Source organism: Scyliorhinus torazame, chromosome 6 (assembly GCF_047496885.1).
Source record: "Scyliorhinus torazame isolate Kashiwa2021f chromosome 6, sScyTor2.1, whole genome shotgun sequence".
NCBI lineage: Eukaryota > Metazoa > Chordata > Chondrichthyes > Carcharhiniformes > Scyliorhinidae > Scyliorhinus > Scyliorhinus torazame.
The window spans coordinates 222,567,078-222,586,282 of record NC_092712.1 but is presented as its reverse complement, the minus strand read 5'-3'; the positions used below and the strand labels follow the sequence as shown (position 1 = coordinate 222,586,282).

Sequence of the window (19,205 nt, the reverse complement as noted above, 5' to 3'; positions counted from 1 at the left end):
TCGCAAAGTGGCCCTTCCTCCCACACCCGTTGCAAGTTGCATTGCGTGCAGGGCAGCATTGTCTGGGATGCTTACCCTGGCTGCAAAAGTAGCACTGCGGACCTCCGGCATTGGCGGGCTGCTGCGCGGCACAGGCCTGCGCCGCACTCGTGTCGGACGATGGCGGCAACCACGAGGTCCACGAGGGTGCCGCGTGGTCGGAGGTGTAGGCCTCCATGTTCTGGAACACCACCTCCAGCGTGTTTGAGATCTGCACTGTCTCTAGGAGGCCGAGTGTAGCCCCTTCCAGTAATTGCTGGTGGATGTAGTCCGATTTCATGCCTGCCACATAGGCGTCCCTGATCAACAGTTCCGCGTGTTGGGTAGCCGATACCGCCTTGAAAGCACAGTTCCGGCCGAGTACCCGCAAGGCACACAAGAATTCGGCTAGTGATTCCCCAGGGCGTTGTTGCCTCGTGGCAAGAACTTGCCTAGCATACACCTCATTTACAGACTTTACATACTGTCCCTTCAGCAGCATTATCGCCTCTGTATACAAGGGGGCGTCCCTGATGAGAAGGAAAACTTGCAGGCTCACCCGTGCATTGAGGATCTGCTGCTTCTGGAGGTCGATGAAGTCTTCGGTGGAGAATCCGAGGTACGCTTCGAAGCAGCTTAGCCAGTGCTCGAACGTTGCAGTGGCGTCGGCTGCCTGTGGGTCCAGCTCCAGGCGATCAGGCTTGAGCGATCAATTCATCTTAGATGTTTAGCTTATTAAATTGATGTGCCATCAACGAACATGAGATGAGTAGTGAACATAACTGAGATTTTAATAAACTAAACAGAAAGCCTCCTGGCCTCGGATCCCGAACTGAGGCAGCAGCGGAGACCAGCCACCTTTATACCGAACCCGAGGGGAGGCAGAGCCAGCAGGCAGTGGTTTACCACATTACATATAATACAGTGGCAGTTTACCACAATACACATGTTATATACTACGGAGTAGGAGTGCCCTATAGCAACAGGCCGTGTTCCACTCCCAGAACATCCAGCTCGAGTGCGACCACCACATGAAGATCACGCAAGTGTGTGCAAGCTTTCTAGGCTGTGTGCCCGACAGCTACATCTTGAGGCAGTCAGTCATTCCCGGCCTCTATGAGGACCACCCCAGTTTGGCCGATTGGGTCTTTGGCGATAAGGGGTACCCGCTGAGGATCTGGCTAATAACACCACCGGTAACCGATGCGGAGATCCGAAAGAACGAGGCCCATGCAGCCACCTGGGCTATCATTGAGCGGTGCACTGGTCTCCTCATGATGCGGTTTTGATGCCTCAGCTGCACTGGTGGTGCCCTGCAGTACACCCGCCAGAGGGTTGCCCAGTTTGTGGAGGACACAGCAGCAGAGCAACAATAAGGTGGAGGTGGGGAGGAGGAACATGTGGCCACCTTAGAGGATGGGGAGGCTCTGGATCAGGAAGGGCTGAAGGACCAGCCCAGGAAGAACCAGCAGGACCAGCCGGTGGATGGAGGACAGGCGGCAATGGCGAGGTTGCAACAAGCCTAGAGGGGTAGGGGTAGGGGGGAGTGCAGGGGAGGGGGGGGGGGGGGGGGTGGAAAATGGTGGCATCCAGGCCCTCCATGCCCTGGGGAGCTGGGGCATGGGATTGGTGCTCAGCCCACATTGCAGAAGAAAGTGGCAGAGGTGTCAAATTGACCAAGGTCTATTTTTCTAAATTCCGTACACATGTCCCCAACTGCCCCAATCCCTTGATGGTGCTACCCACTCTCCCAACCCTTCCCCCCCCCCCACCTCTCATTCCCCAAAGCACCCTCATCCCTCTACCCCCCTCACCCCCAGTGCCCTCTCAGTGATCCTCGATCTGCTTAGCCTTCCAAGCTCGACACATGCGTTTAGCTGTTGCCCCAGGATGCACATCAGAGGTGGAGGCAGCCAGCTTTCCGCGTCATGTGGCCTTTGGTGCCCCTGGTGAGCATCCTCTGGGGACACAGGAATGGGAGGGCCCAGGGCCACTTGCTGGCGGCACACGTCTCTGTTCCGCGTGCTGACTCAGACATGTGGTTGTCAGCGGGAACTGGTAGGCATCATCGCCATTCTGTAGAGTAGCTCCAGGTTGGCACCCAGCGCTCTCTCCTCCCGGTCGGTGCCCATAGGGCTCTGGGGTCCCTGAAGATGAGGGGCAGCTGGATCAAGCCCCGGCTGTCTCTGCGTCATCTAGCTCTGCCAGCCCTGGCGGCTCTCCAGTGTCTGAAGCACAGTGTTGATGCCCCAGCGATGCTCCTCAGTGACTGGAATATGCTGTGGAGTGCTCCAGGTAATGTCCACCTGTGACTGAGACAAGCTCCGCGGCATCTCAGCTATGTCCATCTGAGACTGGGACACATCCCGCAGCACCACAGGAATGCCAACCTCAGACTGGGACATGTCCTGCAGTGCCTCATTAAGGTCCACCTGGTACTAGGCGATGTCTCCAGCGACTGAGACATGCTGTTGAGGTGCTCAGACATGGCAGTCACTGATTGAACCACGCCTTGGACACCACCACTCATGGTGCCAATATCGTACAGCAGGCTCTCCACTGTGGTCGTCACGCACGCATTGCTGGTGCCATCTCCTGTGCCCATAGGCTCTGGGACTCCTCCAATCGGCTATGAACCTGTGGAGTGTCGCTGACATCTCCCTCTGAATCTCTCGGCCGCACCCTAGCGTCTTCATCAGCTCCAGGTCAACCTGGTTCAGAGGCTCAGCACCTGACTGGGACCCAGCAGACCTCTGACTGCTGTTGCGCCTGGGCGTTCCTGTCTCCACCTTATGTCCATCAGCAACTGTGTGCTGCTCACCAGATTGTGCCCCAGAAGCCTGGCCAATATTGTCGCCCCCGAGGTGTGTGTCTCTGCACTGGTGGAAATGGGATGGCAGCTGTGCGGCGAATACCGTGATGTCCTGCAAGGGGGCGGGGGTGGGGGGGCGGGAAAGAACCACCCTAGATAGGCTGGCACCGTTGGATGAGGATCCTGCGGGAGAATGGACATGTGGTCAATGGCAGGGATAGGTCAGTTTGGGTTTGGATGACATTAACAACCTACGAATGACAGGTCATCTCGGTGGGGGCCGCTGGGTCCTCACCTCAGCGCCATGCGCCAACGTCTATGTCAGTGACATATCTGTCCTCGGCCATCCTCCAGGGCCTGTTCCTCATAAGGGGTGGGGATTCTGATGTTCGCCATCATGGGCCCTCTCCCGTCTGTTGTGGGCCAACTTTTTTTGCAGGGACCCAGGGGGGCATCGTGAGTTGCACCCGGTTATGGAGGAAGGGGTTTGGGTGGGGGTGATGGAGAGATGGAGGAGAAGAGGGGTGGGGGGTATGGGGAGAAGGGGGGTGGAGAGTATGGGCCTCTATCGCGTGCAACAATCTGTTCAGGCCGGCATCCCTGAATAGTGTGGCTAGTCTCCTCGGTGGCATGGCTGCGAGCTGAGTGGGGTTGGCTGTACAGGAACGGTTTAAGTGCTGCTCTCCCTTGTTAGCGGGGAGCTGTCAAGTGCAGTCCCGGCGAATCAGCTGGCAGGATCATAATTTGTGAAGTGAAGCCCATGGGACCTTGTTAAGTGGACCAATTCACATTTTACAGCGGTGACAGGCTCGCCGGTCCGAGCGGCGGGAAGCGGCAGTTCCTGCTCACTACCACACTTAGAAACCTTTTGGTTAAATAGCATCCATCTTTTGTAATATCTTGATCAACTGGTATTTCTATTTTGTACTCGGGTTTTCATCTTGATGGTGTGACTGCAACCTAATACTCTGGTGGTCTTACCCTCTTCAGATATGGATGCATATAAACTTTAAGACAGATGAAAATGGATTTTTCTTACTTTTACACCTCTGTTCACGGAAACATGCCTTCAATGAGTCCTTTACGGTTATGTCGGACATCTTCAACATCAAAATGATGTTCCTCATTAATTTCTACCATAACAGATTTTCCTTTTTCATCATTTGATTACCATCAGGTGAAAAAGATTTGCACCGAGGGACTTTTCCTCGCTTGACTCACACCATGTTCTATTTTATCCAAGGTACATGCTACACCCTTCTGAACACGCTCATATATTCCCCTCGACATTTCAAATACGGTACCTTGGTCTCAATTTATGTCACAATGTTATCCAAGTGTTTGTTGACTCTCCTCTTGGCCAATTCTTTCCCAACTTTGTTTATCTTTTCATTCAGTTCAGCAACTGCTCTGGTCACTTCAGTTGTCTTTGTTTCATAGTCATTCACAAAACTCTGAAACAAGCTTAATAACTTCCCACGGGCATTCAATTCATTTCAGAATCTTTCTTCCATGGCTGCTGATTGCTCCTTAAACATTTCCAATTCACTGATTGGGCGGAATTCTCCCCCAGAAATGACTAAGACCTCGATTCAACTAATTGGGAACAAAGTCTCATAGCGAGTGCGTTTAGCTGCGTGTTTCCCGGCGATCGCAGCGTTGAAGAAGGGACTCGGCGAGGAATGCACGGCCAAGGCTGCACACAGCCCCGTTTAGTACATTGGGGAGCTCCACCCGTCAGACTCCCCAGTATAGCAAGAGATCAGGATGCCATTTTAAAATGGTATCCTGATCTCCAAGGCCCGCAATCGACGCTCGACCTCCCCTCAGCCCAAACGCACTATGGGAGGCTCCCTGGCCCTATGCTTGCACCCCCGCAACATCCACACAAAGCACCCTGGCCCGATTACACATGCGCAAAGAAATACCAGTGTGGCACCTTGGCAGTGCCAGGCTGGCACCAAGGTGGCTCTGCCAGGGAGCCCAGGTGGCACCAGCAGTACCAGGGCTCTACCCTGCCCAAAGGGCATGCAGTTGGGGTCTCTGATCCCCTGGGAGATCCCCCACGAGTGCCATTCCATTTGGCCCCCATTTGTGGGCTCACCAGAGGTCTCCGAGGTCTCTGCTCTTCCACATCAAACATTTCATTCATTTAGTTCTCCAAATCATGTTGGAGTTCACATTGTTCTTTTCATGACGGACTTCTAACTGTTCATCAGTTTTAGTTTTTAATTCTGCGCTCAACCAAATCCTTTTCCTGTTCAATGCATTTTCATGAGCCTTCTGTAAGGGGTGTGAGAGTCACTTCGGAGTCTCACTTTGACTCGGAGCCACACTCTGAATGTAACAGGAATGAGTCACAATTCCAAGTAATGTGTTAAAACAACAATTTTATTGAATAACGATAAGCAGTATGTAAAATTACAATTGATAATATAGTAATAAATAAGAAGAAAGGCAACTTTATTAAAAGGAGAAAGCACTTTATATATTTAATATTATGTTACAAATATTAACCCCAAGTTATTCTGTTCAAGGCAGCTCCCAAAAATGGAGAACCCCAAATTGGTCTATTTCACCCAGTCTCCGAATAACATTACAAAGGGCGGTGGGCACTACGTTCCGTCACTCCATCCCTTCCTCCTATCGTCTCCAGTGTCTGTCTGTTCCACTCTGGCTGTAGCAGCGAGTCCTGGAAACAGGGTCACTTTAAGCCAAATTTCTGGCTCCATCTCAGCCTCTCGAGGCCTGGTGCACACATTCTCAAAACAAGTCTGATCAATTGTCCTAACAGGCTCTGCAAGGCCATGCAGGCTTCGCAACATCCAAGTTGTTTACCCATTTTTTGATGGTGTCCTCTCATCTGCCATTCATCAGGTGTTATATCCATCAATCAAACTCCATCTCCTGATGACCACACCAGCTGCCCACCCTACGTAAGGCCACTCTCGTCCTGACTTGTAGTCCAAGGGTCATTGGGGTCAATATAGTAAGAATAGTTCCTCTTTTTAGGACAATATGTAACTTTTTTTTAGTGGTCTCGACACACCTACAATGTTCAGCCAAAACAGAAGCTGTGAATATGATGTGCAAGAAAACTCCTTGGAAAAAAGTCCAAATCTACAATTAGAAAAATTACTGATTACATAATTGATCAATAATCAAAGCACAATCGCATCCAAGTTTCAATAAATGTCTATAAAGGAAGTTTCAATACAAGATAGCTTTAAATATTCAATATAGGCTTAAAAACAAGAGCAAAGCAGAAATGAAAGGCAAAAATACAGAATTGGAAAAGTTAGTAGCTACAGTCTCAGGCCTACACTTCTCCAGCTTGAAGTTCATCACATTTTAATTGAAGATCTACCTTTTTGGAATTTGCTTCTACAAGTTTATCATTTAGATATTTCAAGTCTTTATTCAAGTGTTTTACCTCCTGTAACTGATACTAAATTGTTCTAATCGATTCTCATTTTCAATTCGCAAAATCATATTTTGCACGTGAAAATTGGTTCTCTACACCAATCAGGGGCTGGATTCTCCTCAGCCCCGCGCAGAATTCTCCTCAGCCCCGCGCAGAACATGATTTCGGCGCAGGGCTGCGGAGAATCCAATTTCACGCCGAAATCGGGCCTGGCGCCGGTCCGGCGATTCTCCGGGACCCTAGAATCGACGTGATCGCGGAGTACGCTGCGCGGCTGGGGGCCCATTGACAGAGGCCAGTCCAGCGATCCTCCACTCCTGACCGGCCAAGTACCCGATGGCGTGGAACTAACCTGCTATTGCCGGTTGGGATGCTCGCCTGGTGGCTGCAGACTCAGTCCTGGTGGGGCGCGGGGAGGATTGGACACCGGGGGTGACCTTATAGGCAGCCGGGGGACAGATCCGCACGGTTAGATGCTTGGGCACATGGCCGATCGGGGGGTTCTGTGTGTGGCTCTGCGGTCCGAGTCCACCATGGCGCTCGCCGTGGTCGCTGGAGGCCCGCATCGTACCAATGAGTGGACTCAAAACTGGAAGTGCGGGGGCCCGTATCCACAGCTAAATCTGTGAGATTTACTCTGGGTCCCTGCTAGCCCCCTGCAGGGCATTGAATCAGCTCATCGTTTTTGCAGAAATCTCCAGAGCAAAACGCTAGCGTTTTTACGCCAGCGTGGGGACATAGTCCCATTTTGGGAGAATCCAACCCAGGTTTTCCTTCAATTGCTTGTTATGGCCTCTTGTTGGCCACGGTAAATTTTAATGAGTTTGATAAAATCAGCACAAACAAGCGTCAGCTGCACTACTGTCAATGCCTTGTTACTGACTTCACTAACCGAATCATTACCCCCCAAGAGGTCTGACTCTTCCTAGGTAAACTAGGAACAATTCCACCTGTAACAATCCCATTTACTACATCACTCTTTAATCCAACTCTGTACAATGGAACTGGTCTAGAAAATCCATAGATATCTCCAAATAGTACTTTTTCCTTCACTAACTCCGCTGGAAGACAAATTATATTATCAGCCAACATAAATGACTCACTGGCTCCAATGTCTCTCAATATCTTTATTGGTACACCACCTTGATTTGAAGAATAAGAGAATACCGTTCCTCTATAAACAAAATTGTTAAACCTTCCATAATTTGTTTTTCTGAATTTACTTAACAAGTCTGAAGGATTATCTCTACCCCTTTTGATAGATTCCGAGCCTTCACATTGTACTTTCACTATGGCTCCTATTTTGTCACTTGTTCCCTTCCCTAAATTGGTTTGTTTTAGATTCTTTTTGCATTTCTATTGCTGCAATAGGTCTCCCAATTACTTTCCAGAAATTAGCTTCATTACGTCTTGTTTTATTACAATGGAAGCATACACATTTATTTTCATTCCAGACTATTTCCCTTTATTATTTTGAGATTCTTCTGTCCGTTCCCTCGAACTAGTACATTTTCCAACATCAGACTTCCTGTTCCTCCAATTTTCTTGTTGATTCCCATATGACCATTTCCCCACGTGGAACAGCCTCTGTGAAATATCATGGGTGTCAGCCAAAACTGTCACTTCTCAGATCTTTGATTCTTGTCGCTCATCTAAATAAGTCTCAATTGTTTCTGGAATGCCACTTCGGGATTCTTCCATAATCATAATTTCTCTCACGTTAATCAAAATCAGTTCGGAGTGAAACCATTGATCCCACAGCATTTCCTTTTCCCATGTGAATTCAACAAATATCTGATTTGGCTTTTTTGTGGTAGTCCTAAATTTCTATCGATAAACTTCAGGGACAAGCTCTTAAGCATTGACAATTGCCACTTCACAGTCTGCAGATTGCTTTCCTGACAGATTAGTGTACACATTCACAGCCGTACCTATCAGGACACTTTGTAGCATTAAGGTCCAAGCATCTTTCGGCCTATCCAGCTTCGCAGCTATTTTTTCAAATGAGGTGAAATATTTTCAGCCCCATCTTCTGTAATTGAGGCACGAAGTACAGACTCTTTGCTACACCAAAGTGGTCATCTGAGCTACTAGCTGCTCTTCTGCTACATACCATAAGCTTTTCTCCAGCCAGCTCATGCTGTCTGATTCCTTTCCCTCTTTGAAATTTGAGCTTGAGCTTATGCATTTCCATTTCTTTCCATCTTTCTTTTTCTTCCAATTCTAATCTTTTCATTCTTTCTTTTTCTTCATTTTCCAACTTGAGCTTTCTCATTTCCATTTATTTTTCCCTTTCAAGTTCAGGTTCATTAATTTATTTTTCCAAGTTCAAATTCAAGCGGCACAGTAGCACAGTGGTTAGCTTTGAATTTTAAATATTGTCAATTTCTTTAATTATATTATCCTTACGCCATCCTGCTTTCATTTATACCTTCAATTTATCTGCAAAAACTCCTGGTACAGCCTTACTCAGGGATCTCAAATAATCCACTGTTATTTTTCCGACTCCCAGGAAACTTTTAGCAACAGTCAAAGTCATTTTTCAGTTCAAACCAGTGTAATATACTTCACAGCAAATGCTGTTTTTTTGTCCAGTACTATCACATACTCTTTTATTGAAGGATTCACTGATCCCACTTAAACTTGAGGGTTTTTGACCCCATTTTGTATTGATTCCAGCTGATATTAATACTGGGATAAGTCAGATGCCGGAGTGAAACCTGGCTTGATATCCTAAGTTTTCTTTGGAAACTATGGAAGTGAATTACTGAACACATTCACAAGAATCTGCTGATGAAATGTTAATACAAAGAATAAAGTATTTATTAAAGCTAGAAAAATGAATTATATTACACCAGGCAAAAAGGTTGGAAAGATTTCGAATCAAACACAAGAAGATGATTCAAATTCCCACTATTATTTTACCCCAGCAATATCTTTACAGACACATAAACCAGTGAAGAGTTACCACTAGCTTGACAAAAAGGCTTCTTGCTTATGAACTGATTGCTGGACTGACCACTGCTTATCATCTCAAAGCTAAACATCAGAACTTTCCCCGCTAGAGGCTCTCGGAGCATGAAAGTCTAGAAGCCATCATCTAGGTTGCCATCAATTGCTTTCTTCATGAGACATTGTGAGAAATGATGAAAGCTATCAAACTCCGATCTAGCAGCAAAGCTCCGGGAGCTGATGTTATCCCAGCTGAAATCTACAAGGTCAATGACTGATCAAGATGCTCACTGAACTCTTTCAGTCTATATGGAACAAGGAACCATCCTGCAAGATTGCAGAGATGCCTCCATTATCCACCAGTACAAGTAGAAAGGAATTTGTTACAATTACAGAGGAATCTCAGTCCTCTCCATTGCCACAAAACCTTTGCCACAGTCCTTCTGAACCGCTTCATGCAACAACTCAACCAAGATCTGCTGCCAGAGAGTTAGGCAGCTCCAGGAGAAATGTCAAAAACAGAAATTGGGTCTCGACATCATGTTTATTGACTTGACCAATAATGTTGGACAGGAAGCTACTCAATCTGAAAAATCAAATGAAATGAAAATGAAATGAAAATCGCTTATTGTCACAAGTAGGCTACAAATAAAGTTACTGTGAAAAGCCCCTAGTCACCACATTCCGGCGCCTGTTCGGGGAGGCTGGTACGGCAGTCATCTGAGATGACTCAGCAAAGCCCAATGTCTCCAAGGACATACTTCGTGATTTCCTGTTTGCGGATGACTCCATACTAGATGCTGATTCAGAATTGGATGAGCAATGGAGAATAGACTTGTTCTGCAATGCATGCAACAACATTGGCTTCAGCACAAAGAAACTGAAATAATGTACCAGCCTGCTCCAGGAAATGCCTATATTAAACTCAAAGTTTCGGTCTATGACCAGAACCTGTCAGCAGTGGATACGTTTACCTATCTCAGCCCTCTCTCGGGCCACCTGTATTGACAATGAGACACATGCAAGAATTGCCAAAGCAAGAGTAGCCTTCGGCAGATTTGAACATCAGTCTGGGAACAGAAAGGTGTAAGTCTGCCTACCAAACTGAAAGTCTGGAGAATAGTCCTGATCACTCTGCTCTGTGCAAGCAAAGCTATGAACCATGTACCAGCATTATGCCAAGGAGCTCTAACACTGTCACTTTTAAAAAATAAATTTAGAGTACCCAATTATTTTTTTCCAATTAAGGGGCAATTTATTGTGGCCAATCCCTACCCTGCACATCTTTGGGTTGTGGGGGTGAGACCCACGCAAACATGGGGAGAATGTGCAAACTCCACACGGACAGTGACCCAGAGCCGGGACCGAACCTGCGTCCTCAGTGCCACAGGCAGCAGTGCTAACCACTGTGCCACCGTGCTGCCCCAATCAAATACTTTCGCTTGAGCTGTGTTTGAAAGCTCCTGAAGGTCAGATGGCAGGAAAAAGAGCAGGCACCGAGATGCTCACCGGAGCTGGCATGCCAAGCATCCACACCATATTGAGATTAGGGGGGGGGGCTGCCTGATTGGCCCTGATGATTTCTGACCCCACTTACCTCAACTCTTGGGCTCATTGATGGTTTCTAGTTTTGGATGTAATGCACCCCCAATTGAGCTGCTGGGACTGAAGAGCTTCCGGCCCTCTGATTATCTGTCAGCTCTTAGAGGTGATGACTTTCTCACTCTGGGTGGGTGGGGGAGTGGAGGGGAGTGCGTGTTTGAGCCACAACTTCAGGCAACTAATTCCCTGAACAATGTAACATTAATTTGTGGCTTCCATGGCATGCAGAGGCGGGCTTGTCTCTGACTTTTTTTCAAATATATTTAATTCCAAACACAATCAACAAGCAAATATGATCAAGTATCAAACAGTTTGTCATTTTCCCCTTATATCCCCTAAACTACCCCAACATTCCCTTCCCAACGCATCCCCCCTGCCCCCTTGTCCCGCTGGCGACAAATAGATCCTCAAATATAGACAAAAAGAGCCTTTTCTGACCCTCTGAGAGCGAACTTAATCTTCGTCAATTGTACAAATTCCACCAAATCCCCTAATGATGCTGATAACGTGGCGTGGCCGACCTCCAACCCAGTAAGACTCGCCACTGGGCAATCAGGGAGGCGAAGGCCACGACATCGGCCCCCTTCCCCTCTAGCAGCTCTGGCCACAGAACATCGGCAAATTGCACAGCGTCATCTTCACCCCCACAATTTCTGACAGGGTCTCGGAAATCGATGCCAAGACTCCCCTCAACTTCGGGCATACCCAAAATATATGCACATGATTCACAGGCCCCCTCCCGCACCTCTCATCTCGTCAAAAACCCACTCATACAAGCCCGAGTCATATGGGGCCTGTGCACCACCTTAAACTGTATAAGGCTCATCCTGGCACAGGATGAAGTCGAATTTATCTGGTGAAAAATTTCACTCCAGGCAGCCCCCGCCCCCCCCCCCCCCCCTTTCTCAGGCTCTATCTCCAATTCCTCCTCCCATTTTTGTCTTATTTCCTCCACAGGGGCCTTCTCCGTTTCCAACATCCACTTATTAATGTCTGCAATCCTCCCTTCCCACAGATCATCCTGAGTTAGCAATTTATCCAATTGCGTATACTTTGGCAGTTGAGGGAACGAGGGAAGCTCCTTATGAACAAAATCCCGGACCTGCATGTACTGAATTCACTCACCCTCTGCAACTGGAACTTCCCCTGCAACTCCTCTAGCCTCGCGAACCTCCTCGACAAACAGGCCACTTACCTACTCTACCTCTTCCCTATGCCAGCTCCAGTATCCCTGCTGGTAAAAACTGATGATTCCCACATATTGGGGCCAATACTAACACACCCCGACACCAAACTGCCACCTCAGCTGCTTCTATATCTTCAGGGATGAAACCACGACGACACTGTTGGTGTAGCTACCCGGGGAGAACGGGAGGGGGGCCAATGCCAGGGGCCTTGAGCACACCCACCACACAGGAGGCCTCCTCCAACTGCATTCATTCTGATCCCCCCTCTCCCCACCAGTGTCACACCTTCTGCAGATTTGCCACCCAATAGTAATACAGCAGATTTGGGAGTGCCAACCCACCCACCCACCGTGCTCTCTCCAAATAAGCCTTCCGGGTCATAGGCCTCTTACCTGTCCATACAAATTCTAAAACTAATTTATCCACCCTCTGGAAGAATGCCTTTGAAAGGAATATCAGAAGGGACTGAAAGACAAATAATAACCTCGGCAAAATGTTTATTTTTCTGGACTGTACCCCCCCCCCCCCTCCCCCATTCCCCTCCCCCTACCGCCGTTCTGCCAAGGACAGCAGCTGGGCATCCCATCTCTTCAAATCCCTTTTAAACCTCTCCACCAAATTGGCCAAGTTCCACTTATGCATCATGGCCCAGTCTTGGGCCACCTGAATACCCAGATACTGAAATTATTTTGGCCAGCACAAATGCAAGGCACCCAAATTTGCACTCATCTCCTGGGAGTTCACCAGAATTACTTCAGTTTGTATCCAGAAAACGCACAAAACTTCCGTAGTAGATCCACTATTTTCCCCATACAATCCAACTGATTCGAAACATATAGCAACAAATCATCAGCGTACCTGTGCTCCCTACCTCTTTCAATGCCCTTCCACTCTCTTGACAGTCAGAAGCGCAATAGCCAAAGTTTCAATAGGCAATGCAAACAACAGCAGGGAATAGATTGGATTTGTTTATTGTCATGTGTACCGAGGTACAGGGAAAAGTATTTTTCTGCGAGCAGCTCAACAGATCATTAAGAACATGGGAAGAAAAGGGAATAAAAGAAAATACATAATAGGGCAACACAAGGTATACAATGTAACTACATAAGCACCGGCATCGGATGAAGTAAACAGGGTGTAGTGTTAATGAGGTCAGCCCATAAGAGGGTGATTTAGGAGTCTGGTAACAACGGGGAAGAAGCTGTTTTTGAGTCTGTTCATGCGTGTTCTCAGAATTCTGTATCTCCTGCCCGATGGAAGAAGTTGGAAGAGTGAGTAAGCCGGGTGGGAGGAGTCTTTTCTTATGCTGCCCGCTTTCCCCAGGCAGCGGGAGGTATAGATGGAGTCAATGGATGGGAGGCAGGTTTGTGTGATGGACTGGGCGGTGTTCACGACTCTCTGAAGTTTCTTGTGGTCCTGGGCCGAGCAGCTGCCATACCAGGCTGTGATGCAGCCCGATAGGATGCTTTCTATGGTGAATCTGTAAAAGTTGGTAAGGGTTAATGTGGACATGCTGAATTTCCTTAGTTTCCTGAGGAAGTATAGGCGCTGTTGTGCTTTCTTGGTGGTAGCGTCGACGTGGGTGGACAAGGACAGATTTTTGGAGATGTGCACCCCTAGGAATTTGGAACTGCTAACCATCTCCACCTCAGCCCCGTTGATGCTGACAGGGGTGTGTACAGTACTTTGCTTACAGTGGGCATCCTGGTCTTGCGCCCATCTACAGCCTAAAATATCCCAAATTCATCCTCACACTTTCCATAGGGTCACCATACAGCAACCACACCACAAAATTAACTTCAGCCCAAACCCAAGATCTCAAAAGAGATTCTACCTGGTCAAAAGCCTTCTTCACGTCCATTGATATAATAAGGTCCAGCACTTTGCCCCATTGACGGAGTCATTACCACATTCAACAGCCTCCTGATGTTGCTTCACAACGGCCGCCCCTCTCAACTTCATCCTAGTGGGCCTTGTAAGATATAACATTCCCCGTCTGATCCTCCGAGACCACCTCTTACACAAGCCCCTCCAACTGCCTCGCCAACACCTTAGCCAGCAACTTCACATCAGTATTAACAAGAAAATGGGACTATAAACCCACACGCTGTCTGGTCCTTATCCTTCTTTGGGATCAAAGAAATTGATGCTTGCGTAAGCGTGACTGGCAACTACCCCCCCCCACCTCCCCCCCACCCCACCCGCCAGCGAATCATTATACACTCCCAGGAGATGGGATGCCAAGTCTCCCAAAAACTCCTTATCAAATTCTCCCGGAAAGCCACCCGACACAATCCATTATCTCCTGCAACCCCAACGGCACCTCCAATCCCTGTCCCTTCCCTCTCTGCACCTCCAGGAACACCAACCCATCAAAGAAATGCTCCTTCTCTGCATCCTCCCCCCAGGGTCTGCGGGAAGGAAGGGGTGGCTTGGCCGGTTTGGGTTTGAATGCCTCATTAATTTTTCTGGCATCGCCTCCAACCCTCCTCCCTCACCTGCACAATCTTGTGTGTAGCCGTCTGTTGCCTCAACTGATGGGTGAGCAGCCGACTAGCCTTCTCCCCATATTCATAAAGCACCATCCTCGAATGACAAATCTGACAAAGTCCCCCTGTGGTTTCTTTCGCTCAGCCTATAGCTCCCCTAGTTGGGGCCAGCAAGTATCATCAATCCACTTTAACAATGGCATCCACCAACCTCTGTCTCTCCATCCTCTCAACTTCATCCTTGTGGGCCTTGTAAGATATAACATTCCCCCCGGACCACCACCTTCAATGCCTCCCAAAACGTGGAGGGCGAAACCTAAGCATTCGGATTAAGCTCCACATAGTTCTTTATCACCAAGGCTACCTTCTCACAGAACTTCCCATCTGTCAGGAGTGCTGAATCAAACCTCTACCTGCGTCTCTGAGCCCAGCCCGTTTCCAACTCCACGTCCACATAGTAGGGTCGCTGCGTATTGCACTCCCACAATCTCCGAGAATACCAACTTCCCCACCACAAAAACATCAATACGGTATACCCAATGTACATGGGAGAAGGAAAACTCCCTCTCTCCCAGATGCCTAAACCATCATGGGTCCATCCCCTGCCCCACCCCACCCATCTGGTCCATAAATACACCCAGCTCCTTCGCCATACCTGACACGGCCATTGACTTGGGCCTGATGTGAATTCAAGTCCAGGATGGATGCTAACATCTTCTTGACAAAGTCCACAAAGCCCCAGTTGGGTGCATAGACATTTACTAAGACAACCGGTGCCCCCGCCAAGACTACACTCACCATCACGAACCTCCCTCCCGGGGCCCACACCTCCCTAGCCATCACACATACCACCCTTTCACTTAACAGGATTGCAACCCCTCTTGACTTGGAGTCAAAATCTGAGTGGAACGTCTGCCCCACCCATCGCTTTCTTAACCTCATCTGGCCCTTCACCCACAGGTGTAGGTAGACCACATCATCAAACCTTTTAAATGTGCGAACACCCAGGACAATTCAACCCTAAAGTTCAGCCCCTGCATGTTCCATGTTACTATCCTCATTGGGGTTTCTGAACCCCCCTCACTCCCAAACCCGCTATTAGGTCTTCCATCCCCGCCTAACTCAGATCTCGCTCAACCACCAAGCTCCTCTCTAGTCCGGGCATACCCAAAATTGCCACTCCCTCCACGCTCTCCTGAACCCAGGCCAAAAAAATCACCTGCGTCATCAGCACATTTCCCTCCCCCCATCCCCTCCCCCTGCCCCAAAGTACCTCCCCCTCTCCCCCTGCCCCCCAAACCATCCACCTAACACCACCACTCCTCCCCCTCCCCCACCCCCCACCCACCCCCGGAGCCCCCTCCCCCACACAGCTTCCGTTTACTAGCATCTACTGCTAGAATGGCAACTTGCACCTGGAAATCTACACAAAGGACCTCACCCAAACCATCTCTTCCCCCACTCTGCTTCTCCCACTCGCGACCTCAAAAAGCTGCTACCCAGGCCCCCCCCTACCAGAAACTGTCCTCCCCTCGCTCCAGCAGGTGAAAGAGACCCATATTCGGAACCATCCCCTCATCGAACCAAACAAAAGCAAAACCAACATGTGCAAAAAACAACATAACAATTACAAAACTTATATATACACATAACGAACAAAAAACAGAAAAGTTCCCGCCATTATCCCTCCCCCAACTCATGTTCTTTGACAAAGTAATTTGCCTCGTCCGGCATCGTAAAATAATTGAGCTATCCCCCCACACCCGCCAGAAAACGGGCGCGAATCAATCTGGAATTTTTTCTGAAAAATCCGGGGTGATTCTCCATTTTTAAAGGGGCTTGCGAGGTCCCGGCATGCGCCGTGCAGTTCCTGCTGCCGATACGGGGGCCCTGCACTTCCACCACGGGTCCATGCATGCACACAGCTGCCGCCTGCGACGCCGGCCCCACGCGACATGGCGGACCCACACAGCGGACTGGCGCGGAAGAAGGTAGATCCCCCTCAGATCGCGCGCGCCCGCCGATCGGTGGCCCCCGATCACAGGCCTGGCCATCGTGGAGGGTCCCCCCGGAGACGGAATGCCCCATCCCCCCATCAGGACGCCACCGCAGCCGTGACGCCGAGCTTCCGCCGGGTAGAACCATACGAAAACCACGCCTGTGGGAACCCGGCCAGTGGACCGCGGAGAATCCCGGCCAATGTTTTTTGTCTGTGAAAATCACCTAGAGTTTGACCTGGTACAGCACCACAAACCGGACCTTGCTCCAAAAGAGCATCGGCTTGGCCTTGTTAAAACCGCCAGCCATTCGGCCAGGTCGGCCCCAATGTTCTGGTAAATCCGGATCTGATTCCCTTCCCAGCTACAGTCTCGTGTTGACTTCTCCCACCTCAGAATCCTTTCCTTCCCCTGGAACTTGTATATCTGGATGATCACCGCCCATGGTGGCTCGCCAGCTCTCAGTCTCTGTCATAATGACCAGTGGACACGATCCACATCTGAGGCCTTTTCGAAGACCCCCACCTTGAACTCCTTTGCGAATATTTTCGATACATAGTCTATGTCATTCGTTCCCTCTGCCCCCTCCAGTAGCCGTACAATTTGTCGATTCTGCCGCCTGGACAGATTCTCCTTGTTGTCCACCTTCGCCCACAGCACCTTGCAGGCCTCCCCAGCATCACCACCTCAGCCTCCAACCACACAACCCGGTCACTGTGATCCGACACCACCCTTTCCACCTCTCGCATTGTCACACCTTGCAATTCCAGGTGCTTCTCCACCAGCTCCAATCCCACAGAGGAGCTACTGCTTCCTCAATCGCCCTGGATCAGTCCCCATGCACCTCTAGCTAATGATGCTGAAACTCCCTCTTGATAAAGGGGAGCGGTGTAGGCAATGATGATGCACCCAACTCCATCATTCTTTCAGTTGCTGCACCACGCGGATCCTCCACCTCTTGGAGCAAAGGCTTTTCTCAACTTTGCTGGGTGTTGTAGCCCACCGACACTCCACTTTGGAGGAGACACTAACTCCCTCCACTTATTCTGTACTTTTTACAAGCAAAGTGCTCATTAACCGGGCAGAAAGGGCCAAACCCAAAGCCTTCAATCAGGAGCCACCACCGATCTGCTCATGGCCGCCACCGGAAGTTGCCCTGACCTTTCAGTGGTGGGCAGGTCCACCAGCCAATGTTTCTATTCTTACGGAAGAGCCAAACGAGAGGTCAGCAAAAAAATTAAGAGGAAACTCAGAAAAATACTCTTTCCGCAGAGAACAATGAGAATGTAGAACTTGCCACTTCATGGAGTTGTTGAGGTGAATAGTATAGATGCTAGAGAATTCTACAGGAAAGAAAATAGAGGGTTATGCTGATGGAGTTTGATGAGAAAGGAGGGAATGACACTTGAATGAAGCATTAACACCAGCACGAACTGGTTGAGCCAAATGACCTATTTCTGTGCTGTACATTGTACATTATCTATGTAAAAATTCCACCTCCCACACTATGCCATGTTCATTTCCCACCACCTCCTCCCCTCCAAACGATTGCATTTAAAATCTAGACTCTCATTTACAATCCATTCAGTGCCTCAACTCACCATACCTCTGCAGACTATTTCATCCTGATACCAACTACCCACTGCAACCTCTGGACTCTTGTCGTCCCATGCAACTCACCACTCACTATTCTAGTTTCAGCAACAAATCCTTCAGCTGCCCGAGTTCTACTCTTTGGAACTCGCTCCCCAAACATTCTCTCCTATCCATCTAGGTTTCCAAACACGTGTCTTGACCAAGCTTTGGGTCATTTTCCACCTCTCCGGACTAGATTTCCTGTCTCCAATCCCCGCCCCCATCCAATCCAATTCATGGAGCACCTTGAGACATAAGAAAGGTGCTATATAAATGCAAGTTATTAAACAGGTATCATTTCTAGATATAACCATTGTAACACTAGTAATTAGTTTGAAGAAAAATGTTTCTTGACACCATTTTGCCCTCTCTCATTGATTCCAAGTGGACTCTGCAGACTTGTCTCTCACCTGCCGGCAGATACAGTGTGGCGTTGAGGGAACTGCATTGGAGTTATCTGCTCACTGGACTGAAAGGTAGGGCGCAGGACGTCGTGCCCTTCAGTTTGTTTGTAGTAGAAGAAAGGGTCGCCGGTGTCCAACCGATCGACCTCCATGGTGAGAACGGGAGGGCGAGTCTGTGGGGCGACTTTAACAAAATGGACTGGGAGAATGGGCGAGGTGAACAGGGAAACAATGTGGCCACCGGCTACCTGTGCCAAGGAAACAGGACACACCCCGGCCTGATGGCATTGGCCCGTGGGGGATGACGGCAATCCATGACAATGAGTCTGATTCACAGCCTCAATAATGAGCGGCACCGCCGGCGGCGAGGGAGCGACATCTGCTGCTGTGCCACCTGGGGAAGGAGCAACTTCAGCACAGAACCAAACCCTCCAGCCCCAGCGGGCCTGCCCACTGCTCGAGCATGGTTTCCAGGGAGGTCAATGGAACAAGGCGCCATTCGGCCCATCTTCCCGCCTTGGTTCACTGATCCCCTCCCAGTGATGATTACCCAGCTCCGCCGGTCCCTCCGACATGTGAAGGACCTTCTGACACCAGCCCCCAATGTACCAGCTTAACAATTTTAACCTGTTCTCTTCCTGCAGTTTGATTTGTAATGTTTTGAACCAACTTTTTCCATTTACTA

At 49.2% G+C, this 19,205-nt stretch overlaps 1 protein-coding gene across 2 annotated transcripts in view; it reads right to left on the bottom strand.

Moving 5' to 3' along the window:
- The window catches only part of LOC140425776 (sperm-associated microtubule inner protein 4), a 108,337-nt gene extending 89,607 nt beyond the window's left edge, over positions 1 to 18,730 (bottom strand). For both annotated transcript variants that reach the window (XM_072510204.1, XM_072510205.1), the window contains exon 1: positions 18,527 to 18,730. In XM_072510204.1, coding sequence (XP_072366305.1) covers positions 18,527 to 18,672 — 146 coding nt within the window. In that variant the 5' untranslated portion in view covers positions 18,673 to 18,730. The remainder of the gene's footprint in view (positions 1 to 18,526) is intronic.
- Positions 18,731 to 19,205: the final 475 nt, after the last annotated feature.